At 38.1% G+C, this 12740-nt stretch overlaps 1 protein-coding gene across 7 annotated transcripts in view; it reads left to right on the forward strand.

The window, feature by feature from the left end:
- Positions 1–12740, forward strand: part of Mier1 (MIER1 transcriptional regulator) — a 61763-nt gene that overhangs the window by 45232 nt on the left and 3791 nt on the right. For all 7 annotated transcript variants that reach the window (XM_045149570.1, XM_004661730.2, XM_045149566.1 and 4 more), the window contains 4 exons: positions 395–476; positions 1764–1858; positions 4782–4909; positions 10974–11113. In XM_045149570.1, the coding sequence (XP_045005505.1) occupies positions 395–476; positions 1764–1858; positions 4782–4909; positions 10974–11113 (445 nt within the window). The remainder of the gene's footprint in view (positions 1–394; positions 477–1763; positions 1859–4781; positions 4910–10973; positions 11114–12740) is intronic.

The following is a 12740-nucleotide window of genomic DNA, read 5'->3' on the forward strand; positions in this document are numbered from 1 at the left end:
CTGGTATTAAAGGTGTGCACTACCATGCCTAGCAACATTAAAAATAAAAAATTAATCACTGTTGTTTTCCTTCATTTGTTTAAAGTTATATTCAGAATCTTAGAAAGCTACACAGAATCACCACTTATATAAGTTATATGGATATATTTTTAATCTCTCATTTCCACATGTCCTACTTTGTACATATTTAGAAACAGTTAAATGCCCCAATTAAATTCATATGTTGTCCGTCCATCCCATTCCCCCCACCCCTTGGTATCCTGCTTGTTGTGTTCACTAAAATTTGACTTCAGAAAGCAAAAAAAAAAAAAAACACAAATTCGGAAAAGTTTACTCTCATTGGACTGAACTATTCATAGTCTCAGTCATATATAGAAGCCTTTTATCTTTCTAGGCTTTGTATGAATTGGTTAAGTGCAATTTTGATACAGAGGAAGCATTGAGAAGATTAAGATTCAATGTAAAAGCAGCTAGAGGTAAGCTCTTCAGTTTACTTATCAATTATCAATTTAATAATATTGGTTGGTCCTTATTAATTCATTAAAAATACTTGTAGAAGGGCTGGAGAGATGGCTTAGCAGTTAAAGTACTTACTTGCCTATAAAGCCAAAGAACCCAGGTTTGATTCCCCAGGACCCATGTAAACCAGATGCACAAGGCAGCATTTGCATCTAGAGTTACTTTACAGTGTCTAGAGGCCCTTGTGTGCCTGTTCTCTTGGTTTTTGTGTCTTTCTCTCTCAAATAAATAAATAGTATTGAAAAACAAAGACAAACATGATATTTATAAAAATATAAGTATCACATAGAACATTATGGGGAATAGGAGTAATTCTGTCTCTTTATGCAAAAATAAAACCAATATAAAACGTAATGCTGGGGCTGGAGAGATGGCTTAGCAGTTAAGGTGCTTGCCTGCCAAGCCAAAGGTTCCCAGTTCGATACTCCAGGACCCACATTAGCCAGGTGCACTAGGGGGCTCATGTGTCTGGAGTTCACTTGCAGTGGCTGGAGGTCCTGGTGTGCCCATTCTTTCTCTCTCCCTGCCTCTTTCTCTCAAATAAAATACTTTCTTTAAAAAAAAAAAAAAAACATAATGCCTTATGGTTTCAAAGCATGTTTAAAGGCTTTTCTTATCTGACCTTGGTGAAAGTCCTATGAATGTAACAGATTCCTTCTTGAGTCTCAGCCCACACAGTTCCTAGGAACCTAGAAAGGGAAACTGAAGTCACTTGCTGAAATCATGTAGTTAATATGATCTGCCTAAGCAGAAGTGGAGCTTTTAGGGAACGCTTCCAGAACAAAATGTCATTTTGCTGGTTGTAAAAGATTTTATGTTGATGAGGGAAGATGAAGTAGGAGGCAAGATAATAATTTTATGTAGAATTTGAACTAAAAAAGAACTTAGCAAATTTAAGTAATTGAAAGGTGGCTTGTAAAGTAATGAAGCAAGTTGGGCATGGTAGCACCCAGCAGACGGGTCACAGTTAGGAGGCCAGCATGTAACTATAACAAGGCCTTGTTTACAGTCAACAAGGAGAAAGTGGCTCAGGTTGAGTTGGAAGAGATAGCAATTAAATCATTCAAAATTTTATTGAATCAAGAATTTTTGTCACTGTTTCTTTTGCAATGATCAATATTAGGGCTCAAGAGAGTTACCTTTTTTTTTGTTTTTTCCAGAAAAATTACAATTTTTGTTTCAGTTTCTTTGTTACATGTGATAAAACAATTTCTTTTTTTTTCTATCTTCCTTTATTTTGTCAGAGGAATTATCTGTTTGGACCGAGGAAGAGTGTAGAAATTTTGAACAAGGTCTGAAGGCCTATGGAAAAGATTTTCATTTGATTCAGGCTAATAAAGTAAGTAATGATATTTTTTAAAGCAACCTAAATTATGGTATTACCTTAGTTCACTATGTTTTCTATTGCTCAAGCTTCTATAATGATTATTATAATCTGAATTTATAACTATTGCAATGAGTATAACTTGACTTCTGGTATAAATTTTCCTGACTGTTTTCAGTGCATAATAGTGTAAGTGCTTACATACTGACCTGATTTGCATGGATTTTAATCAGCTTCCAGTTAAGTTGGTATGGAATGAAACTATTTATTGCTACTGTTTGCAATCTGTGATGAAATCATTTTTTAAGGAAGATCTTAAAAGTAATTTTGAAATACATTTATTTGTAAGCAGAGATAGAAGAGAGACAGAGAATGGGCAGGCCAAGGTCTCCAGCTGGTGCAAACAAACTCTCCAGACGCATGTGCCAATTTGTGCATCTGGCTTTACTAGGTACTGTGGAATCAAACCCAGGTTATTAGGCTTTGCAGGCAAGCACCTTAACTAGTGAGCCATCTTTCCTGTCCAATTATGAAATTTTTAAAGTACCTTTTTTTTTTTTCATGTATGTATGTGGTGTTTGTGCATGGCAAATGTGTGTGACCGTATGTAGAGACCAGAAGAGAACCTTGCAGGTCCCCATTGTTTATTGTGTTTCCTTGTGATAATCTTACACTGATTCTTGAGCTGTATGTGTGTGTGTGTAAGCCCCAGCAATTCCCACCACTGTTCCTAACAGGACTTAGCTTACAAACATGCACCTGGCTGTTGATTTCAGGGGTCTCAGATCCTCAGGCTTATTATGCAGGAAGCATTCTTATCCACTGAGTCATATTTCTTGTACTTTAAAATACTTGCAAGGTCAGATTTATTATTAAAATATTTATTACAATTGCACAGTTTTATAAAATGGGAAAATGAAGTTTTACTGTAAAACTGTTCTCAGAATATAAATACAGAAAATCCCTACACTTCTGAAAATCACATAATTATTATTTATTGAGGTAGGGTCTAGCTCTAACCCAGGCTGGCTAGACAGGATCACATTATTTTTAATGAATGCAAGGAGTTCAGTTTTACATGTTTCTTGAAAAGAGTGAAGTTTTGTGTGGTACCTTGTGCACAACCAATTCACCATATTCCTCCTCTTGATGTTTCTGGCTGACTGGCATGTAGTTGATCTGTTTCAGTACATACCTAACATCAAATGTATAGAGTTACTTGCAGATTCTGAGTTCACTTCTTCTAGTTTTTTTTGTGCATTCATTGCTTCATTCTTAACTTTGTTGCGTTTTAGTCATTAACACCAAACATTTTAGCATTTAGGGTAAATTAGAAGACAGTGGAATTGTTTTCAAAAAACATGTGCCCCTAATATGTCCAAGTCTTGTGATCCCTCAGGTACAGTCCACCCTCTAGGGAAATACTACATTGTGTTAACGACTAGTGTGGCATATTCTTGACTTTCATTGAAGGACCCAGATTTGATTTTCCAGTACCCAAGTAAAGCTAGATGCACAAAGTGATGCATGCATCTAGAGTTGGCTAGAGACTAGTGGCTAGAGGCCCTAGTACGCCCATATATAGTCTCTCTTTCTTTCTCCTTCCCTTACCCCCTCTCTTGGGCAGTGCCACACGCCTTTAATCCCAGCACTTAGTGAATTCCAGGTCAGCCTGGCCTAGAGTGAGACCCTACATTGAAAAACAGACAAAAACACACTCCAGATGCATGCACCACATTGTGCATCTGGCTTACATAGGTCTTGGGTTATTGAACCTGGGTCCTTTGGCTTTGCAGGCAAGCGCCTTAACCACTAAGCCATCTGTCCAGCCCTGGATTCATTTTTGCATAGGGTGAGATGGATCTGGCTTTTTGTTTGTTTGTTTTGTTTTTGTTTTTCATGCTTCTACATGTGCAGAATCATTTGCAAGAGAATTTAAAAGCATATTTCCTAAGTGATCTGTGAGTAAAAATGTATTGCAAACTGTTTATCATATTCATTTTCACTTAATGGCTGCTCACATTTTCAGTAATGGACTGTTGATTTTATTTTAAGTGACTAGGATGATGGTAGCCTTTAAGAAGCAGAATGACAGGTCTGGGGAAATGGCTTAGCAGTTAAGGCACTTCCCTACAAAGCCAAAGGACCCAGGTTCGATTCTTCAGGACCCATGTAAGTCAGCTGCACAAGGTGGAACATGTGTCTGGAGATCATTAGCAGTGGCTAGAGACCCTGGCACGCCCATTCTCTCTCTTTTTCTCTCCCTCCCCCGCCCCAATGAAATAAATTTTTAAAAAAAATTTTTTTTAAAAGCAGAATGACAAATATATAAAGAGCAATTACCAATTGAGTGTTTCTCTTAATGGAAGTTCAGAAAGAATAGTTTTCAACACAGTTGGTGTAGTGTTGTATTTCACATATAATACCATATATCACCTAAAGAAAAGCTAAATTTTGGGCTGGAGAGATGGCTTAGCAGCTAAGGCACATGCCTGTGAAGCCCAAGGACCCAGGTTCGATTCTTCAGTTCCCATGTAAGCCAGTTGCATATGGTGGCACATGCATCTGGATTTCATTTGCAGTGGCTAGGGGCCCTGGCGTGCCCATTCTCTCTCTCTCTCTCCCCCCCACCCCCGTCTCTGTCTCACATAAATAAATAAATAAAAATTTTTTAAAAAGAATACCTAAATTTTTTCAGACTTCAGATGTTTTTCAAAAAAATAACCCTAGTCAGGCATGGTGACACATGCCTTTAATCCCAGTACTCGGAAGGCAGAGGTAAGAGGATCTCTGTGAATTTGAGGCCACCCTAAGGCTACATAGTGAATTCCAGGTCAGCCTGAGCTAGAGTGAGACCCTACTCAAAAAAACGACAACAACAACAAAAAACTCTAATAAGGAGGAAATTATTCTTAAAAATAAGATTTGTTTCTTACAGGTCCGAACAAGATCAGTTGGTGAGTGTGTAGCATTCTATTACATGTGGAAAAAATCTGAACGCTATGATTTCTTTGCTCAGCAGACAAGATTTGGAAAAAAGAAATATAATCTCCACCCTGGTGTAACGTGAGTTGTTTCTATGCTTATTGAGATTTTTCTTGTAAGAATTATGAACTACTACTTCCGTAATACAGTTCACATTAGTTTTGAATTTACCATGTCTTGATGTGTCTTCACGGGGCATGCAAAACTTCTCATTGTCTCATGCATTGGTATTTTAAGACAACAGACAGTAAAGTAAGGTTTACAGTGTGTGTTTTCGTTAGGTGCTCTTGAGAAGAAATGGAATAGTACAGCTGTGGGAGCATGTTGTAAAATTCAGTTACATTCCATTGTAATATTTTATAGGCAGTCTTGTTTTCTTTTAATATTTTTTTTTATTTATTTGAGAGAGAATGGGCACGCCAGGGCCTCCAGCCACTGCAAACAAACTCCAGACACATGTGCAGCTGGCTTACATGGGTCCTGGGAAATTGAACCAAGATCCTTTGGCTTTGCAGGCAAGCGCCTTAACCGCTAAGCCATCTCTCCAGCCCATATGGGCAGTCTTCTTATTACTCTAGCTAGCCTTAAACTCATGGTGGTTCTCCCAAGTGCTGGGCTTACAGGGAGGTGCCATCATGCCTGGTGTTGCAGTCACATTCACATTTTTGGCAGAAAACACTCCATCAAGAGCAGCTTATAAGGAAAAATATTTTGGCTTATAGTCTTGAGGGGAAGCTCCATGGTGGCAGGGGAAAACGATGGCATGAGCAGAGGTTGGCCATCACCCCCTGGCCACCGTCAGATGGCCATAGCAACAGGAGAGTGTGACAAACACTGGCAAGGGGAAGCTGGCTATAACAACCCATAAACCTACCCCCAACAATACACTGCCTCCAGGAAGTTTTAATTCCCAAATCTCCATCAGCTGGGGACCTAGCATTCAGAACACCTAAATTTATGGGGGATATGTGAATCAAACCACCATATTGGGTTTACAGTTTTAGTCTTAATAACACTTTGAAAACTGTGAGCATAGGAAAATAACTATCTTTTCTAACATAGGGCCAGTAAAGGCCCTCAAGAAAAGCTGGAATTTTTTTTTTTTTTCTAAGAGACCAATTAGTTGCTTTTGAAAGAGGTGCTTACTATATATGTTTTTACTGGTTTGTTTGGTTTTGGGTTTTTTTGTCACATTCATTTATAGATAGGTGTGTCTGCTGGGAATTTTCTCAGATCAAGAGTTCTAAAATGCCTAGCAAATTAATCTAAAACAGGAATGAATATGGGCTGAGGGCCTAACTCAGAACTCTTGCCTGGCATGTCAAAGTTCTTAGGTCCATTCCCAGTACTTTACCCCAAAAAGGAAAAATTCATGAGTATGATTGACCTGTGCCATTCATTAACGTCTATGCTATTTATCCCCACCATCCCAAGTTATATGATTTCTTAGTAAAACTATTGGTAAACAATTTAATGTTTTTAGTTTAGAAGCAGTTTAACTACTTATAAAATTATTGTTTTGTTTTTTCCTGTTACTCATTGGTGGTATTCAAGCATAATGATATAAGGATTAGATACAGCTGTCCAGAGTACAGGGTCAATCATAAAGCAGTCATGGTTTTTAAACTGTTCTGTAGAAAAAAGCAGTAGTATATCTTCCCTTTTGTTCACATCTGAATTGTATAGTTAGTCTGTCACCAGCGGTGAGAACATGAGAATGTCTATTCTGGGGCAGACCCATGGTTCATCCAGTTTTCTGTTTCAGAAAACATCATAAAAGGAAGTGGTATGGGCTGGCTTAGTGATCTGTGATGTCAAGCTCAACAGGTTAAGTAGGATCGTATCACAAAACATTCTTAGTTTCTTTAATAATCTGTCCATAAACACTGGTAATTTTTTGAAGATACCCAAATCAGTAGGCTTGATAACTCTTAAGGTTAAGTATAAAATGGGTAGTGAAAACAGTTAAAAGTAAGCCTCATTTTAATTTTTCACAGGTATGAATCACACTAGTCCTGTGGCAAAAAGAAATGAAATGAACAAATATGGTTTTCCCTTGGACCAAATTAGCATGGTTGGCTTTGCTTATGTTCCCTCTTTTTTTTAATAGTTTCTTCCTCTTTTAGTTATTTTTTTTATTTTTTTTAATGTATTTATTTATTTATTTGAGGAGTGTCAGAGAGAAAGAATAGGTGTGCCACGGCCTCCAGCCACTGCAAACGAACTCCAGACACATGAGCCGTGTGCATTCTGAGGGATCCTACCTGGGTCCTCTTGCTTTGTAGGCCTTAACCATGAAGCCATCCCTCCAGCCCTGTTTTTAAATTTTTTTCAAGGTAAGGTCTCACTCCAGCCCAGATTGACCTAAAATTAACTTTTTAGCCGCAGGCTGGTCTCAAACTCACAGCAATCCTACCTCTGCCTCTAAAGTGCTGGGATTAAAGCTGTGTGCTACCATGTCCAACTCTTTCTTTCTTTTTCTTTTCTTAACTAAAAGAACTATAGCAGTTATACTGAGAATCATTCTTTTTAGCTGTATCATTTGTATTATAAGAAACAATGACCAGCTGAGCATAGTGGCCCATCCCTGTAATCTCAGCATTTAGGAGGCTGAGGCAGGTAGATTTCACTATGTATACAGCCTGGTCTACATATTGAGTTCCAGGCCACCCAGACCTACATAGCAAGACAATGTCTCAAACACACACACACACATAAATAAAGCCAGTAACTAGACTATAAATTATTCATATTAAGATAAGTTTTGATTTTCTTTGAGAAGTATTTCTGGCCTTTTAAAAAATTTATTTATTTATTTATTTATTTATTTCAGAGAGAGAAGGAGGCAGATAGAGAGATTGGGTACTCCAGGGCCTCTAGCCACTGCAATCAACTCCAGATGTATGCGCTACCTTGTGCATTTGTCTTTACATGGGTACTGGGGAATCAAACCTGGGACCTTTGGCTTTGCAGGCAAGTGCCTTAATTGCAAAACCATCCCTCCAGCCTGGATTTCTGGCCACCTTCCGTGTTCTTTTTGCTATTGTTTTGGTTTTCTGAGGTAAGATCTCGCTCTAGTCCAGGATGATCTGTAGCCTCAGGGTGACCTCGAACTCACAAAGTGATCCTCATGCCTCAGCCTCACAATTGCTGGGATTAAAGGTGTGTTCAATCAGGTCCAGTTTAAAAGTTCCATTCTAAGTGATTGTATAAAACATTGTTAATGTCTTTAAGGGAGAATTTTTTTATCATCAAAAGTTTAGAGCCCATTATCCAGAAAGTTGTTTATTAAATTTTTTCTTTTTCTTTTTTTTTTTATTTTTTTCTGTTAAATTGTTACCTTCCATTGCTATCCAGAGCACATCTACCACTTTGCCTGTAGCCTTTTTTGTTTGTTTCTTTGTTTTTCCAAGTAGATTTTTGCTCTAGCCAAGATTATTCTGTACTATGTAGTCTTGGTGTCCTCAAACTCAAGCAGTTCTCCTACCCCTGCCTCCCAAGTGCTGGGGCCTGTGGCCTTTGAAAGGTCCTAGTACCAATCATTCCTATTTATCGCCTGAAGGGATGTTCAGATTGAATGGTTTATTATAAAATATTCACCCTTCCAAATAATATTTATTTAAGAGAGATAAAGTGGCAGACTGAAAGAGAGAGAGATGGGCACACCAGGGCAAATGAACTCCAGATGCACGTGCCACCCCTTGTATAACTGATGTGATGTGGGTACTATGCATTCAAATTCAGGTCCTTAGGCTTCACAGACAAGTGCCTTTTCCACTGAGCCATCTCTCTAGCCCTAATTTTTTTTTTTTTTAATGAAAATAAAAGGGCTTAGGAGATGGCTTAGCAGTTAAAAGCTCTTGCTTGCAAAGCCTAACAGTGCAGGTTCAGCTCCCCAGCAGCCACATAAAACCATACACAAAAACAAAAGTGGTACATGTGTCTGGTGTGTATTTACAGTGGAAAGAGACCCAAGCATGTGCACATGCATACATACACATACAAACACACACATGTAAATAAACAAAAATACTAAAAAAGTAAGAGAAATGAATAAAATTAGATGAATGCATCAAGGGGAATAATGAAAAAAATTGAATAAAATGAATTCAGAATAACTCCAGTTACTGGAATGCCCTCCAACATTCTGGGTTGGTCTGCCTGACTCGTAAGCTTTTGGGATTTTACTAATCATTAGAATATTAAAGACCATGGTTGTGATTCCTTTATAGTATCATTGCCATATTCAGAAACTTAAAATAATGTTGATGTCTTGCTACCTCTAGTTTCCTTGGTTCAGGCTGACCCCTGGAATTTACTGTATAGTCTCAGGCTGGCTCCTACCTCAATCTCCTGAGTTCTGGAATTAAAGGGGTGTACCACCATGCCAAGCAATTAGAGCTTTTTAACAAGTATTTTATTTATTTATTTGAGTAAGAGGGTGAGAGAGAGGGAAATTGGGTGTGCCAGGGTTTCTGGCCACTGCCAACGAACTCCAGATATATATGCCACCTTGTGCATTTGACTTATGTGGGTTCTGAGGAATTGAAACTTGGTCCTTAGGCTTCGCAGGTAAGTGCCCTAACCACTAAGCAATCTCTCCAATCCCAAACTTGGCCTTTTCTAAACACCCTTTCTTACCCAAACCCACCAAGTTTTTATTTTTATTTATTTTCTTTTAATTTTATTTATGTATTCATTTATTTATTTGATTTTTTTTCTGGTAGGGTCTCGCTGTGTCCAAGGCTGACCTGGAATTCACTATGTAGTCTCAGGCTGGCCTCAAACTCATGGCAATCTTCCTACCTCTGCCTCCCAAGTGCTGTGATTAAAGGCATGTGCTAATATGGCCATTGGGTCTTTTATTTATTTCTAGTTATTCCTTGTCTTTTGTTTTTGCCTTAGCTTCTGAATTCCATTTGGTATTCATTTTATGTGATTCTTTTTGTGTGCTTTAAATTTGCCATGCCATTGTTTTAGAATTATGAATACACTGAGCTGATGGCCTTAAAAATCATGAGTTTAATTCTCCACATTTGGATATGAAAATAATGTCTAGTCTGTCATCAGTTCAAGGTCACAATGTTCTTGTTATATGTTTTATACTTCAGCTTCTTAAGGTTAGGTACCAAGTTTCTGTGTTTATTTCCATAAGAAAACAGTTTTAAGACGTAAGTACAATTAATAGTATATTTTTGAATATTGCCATAGACATTTAGAAAAGGCCTAAGATTAGCTTCTGCTGTTTTTCTTTTTACATTCTTATTTAACCTGCTCACAGAGTCTTTTATTTTTTCAGAAGGAAGGTTTCATTCTAGTATAGGCTAATCCAAGCTGGTCTTGAATTTACAACAGTCCTCCTGCTTCAGCTTCCCAAGTGTTGGGATTAAAGAATACACCACCATACCCAGTTTTCAAAATTATTTTTTAAAAAAATTGTGGGGGCCAGTCACGGTGGCTCATGCCTTTAATCCCAGCACTTGGGAGGCAGAAATAAGTGGATTGCTGTGAATTTGAGGCCACCCTGATTCCAGGTCAGACCAGGCTAGAGTGAAACCCTACCTCAAAAATAATAATAATATAATGGGGGGGGGGGAGTTAGAGAGATACCTTAGTGGTTAAGGTGCTTGCCTGCAAAGCCTAAGAAAGCACATTCAAATCTCCAGGTCCCATGTAGCCAGATGCACATTGATGCAAGCACAAAATGCCACACATACACACAAGGGCGCACACGCATCTGGAGTTTGCTCACAGCTTCTGAAAGGCCCTGGCATGCCCATGCTCTCTCTTTCTCTCTCTCTCTTTCTCTCAAAAGTAAGTAATAATTAAAAATGGAGGGGGGGGGGGTAATGTGCCAGAGTGTACATGTGAAGGTCAGAGGATAACTTTCCAGAGTTGGTCCTTGCCTTCCACCTCTTTGAGGCAGATTCTCATTGTTTGCATTGCTTGCCCAAAGTGGAAATGCTCCTGTCTCCAACTTACAAACATGTAACCAAAAGGAGCTTCCCATTGAAGTGTTTATATTCTGTTGTAATAGTGAGTTGCTGGAATGAAAGTAGATGAAAAGTAGGATGCACTTGTTAACAATGACATGTAGTGTTTTTTAATATGAGAAAATAATTGTATTATTTAACTTAATTTTAAGGGATTATATGGATCGTCTTTTGGATGAAAGTGAAAGTGCTGCTTCTAGTAGAGCACCATCTCCTCCCCCAATTGCCTCAAACAGTAGTAACAGTCAGTCTGAGAAAGAAGATGGCACCATAAGCAATAGCAATCAAAATGGTAAGCAACTAAAGAAACTTTTCTGTCTCTCCATGAGGGACATTTTCAGTATCAAGGAAATCCATTTTAGACTTCCAAGGCAGAAAATGAAAATTGTGATTAATACATGAAACATAATGTCAGAATACATATATACTAACAGACATTGAATACAAAGTAATTGTTATGACAAATTTAATAATGCATACTGTCAACAGTGATTGTTTCTTTTAAGAAATTTGTGTTCAGTAGCATCTCTTACCTGGTTAGCATAATGCCTAAATACATATAAGTATTGCTTTTAACTTTTTACATCAGAAACACAATTATATTATGAGCTTATAACACTTAAGAGCTTTAAACATACACACAAAAGGTAGATGAGATTTTGGTATTTGACTTTGATTGCATAAGAACATTGATGCATAGAAATGGTAAAGCAAATGTCAGCCACTGTATTAATATTCTGCATATTTGGGTCTGTGTACTGAAGTCAGCCACAAATTTTGGAGTAGACTTAACATGTTTATTGATACTGTGACTTTGGAACTTCAGATGGTGGTATCCTTTAGGGAGTTTTGAAAGTTGGCACTACTGTTTTTGCTTATTCTTCTTTTTTTTTAATAAATAAATTTTTTATTTATTTATTTGAGAGCGACAGAGACAAAGACAGATAGAGGGAGAGAGAGAGAATGGGCGCGCCAGGGCTTCCAGCCACTGCAAACGAACTCCAGACGCGTGCGCCCCCTTGTGCATCTGGCTAACGTGGGACCTGGGGAACCGAGCCTTGAACCGGGGTCCTTAGGCTTCACAGGCAAGCACTTAACCGCTACGCCATCTCTCCAGCCCTGTTTTTGCTTATTCTTAACATCTTAACACCAAAGAAATAATTTCTCCTTTTGGATATTTGGTGAGAAAACAGTGATAGGCTAGGACAGTGTTCATAAGTTATATGTAAAGTATAAAACACTCTTGCCAGGTGTGGTGGCACACACCTTTAATCCCAGCACTTGGGAGGAAAAGGCAGGATTGCCATGAGTCCGAGGCCACCCTGAGACTATATAGTGAATTCCAGGTCAAAAGACATTTGTATCTGGTAAATGCAATCAAGATTCTCAGGTTTTTCCAAGGAAAGGTAGAATTTTTGTAGTCTAGGGCTGGAGAGGTGGCTCAGCATTTAAGAACATTGTAGTCTAATTTTCTTTTTCTTTCTTTCTTTATCTTATTTTTTATTTTTATTTATTAATTTTTCAAGGTAGGGTTTCACTCTAGCTCAGGCTGACTATGTAGTTTCATCCTGGTGGCCCTGAACTCACAGTGATCCTCCTACCTCTGCTGGGATTAAAAGCGTGCAACCACCACGCCCAGCCTCTTTTCTTTTTTTCTTTTATGAAAGACTTTAATGCCTTAAAATAGTCTTATAGCTACTTTGACTTAGTCTAATGTAGATTTTGGATTATCTAACCCAAAATTGTCCCTTCAGTATCACCTGATACACAGTCCTTGTGCATTCCTGGAGTGAGACCATTTTGAATTGAACTGAGAAAATTAACCTTCCATAGTAAAACATAATGATTTTGTTTTTACATGGTTTTAGTAAGTCACAGCCCTTGGGATGAGTCCTTTATGAATTATTAAGCTTATCTAG

This window comes from Jaculus jaculus, chromosome 5 (genome assembly GCF_020740685.1).
Source record: "Jaculus jaculus isolate mJacJac1 chromosome 5, mJacJac1.mat.Y.cur, whole genome shotgun sequence".
Taxonomy (NCBI): Eukaryota; Metazoa; Chordata; class Mammalia; order Rodentia; family Dipodidae; genus Jaculus; species Jaculus jaculus.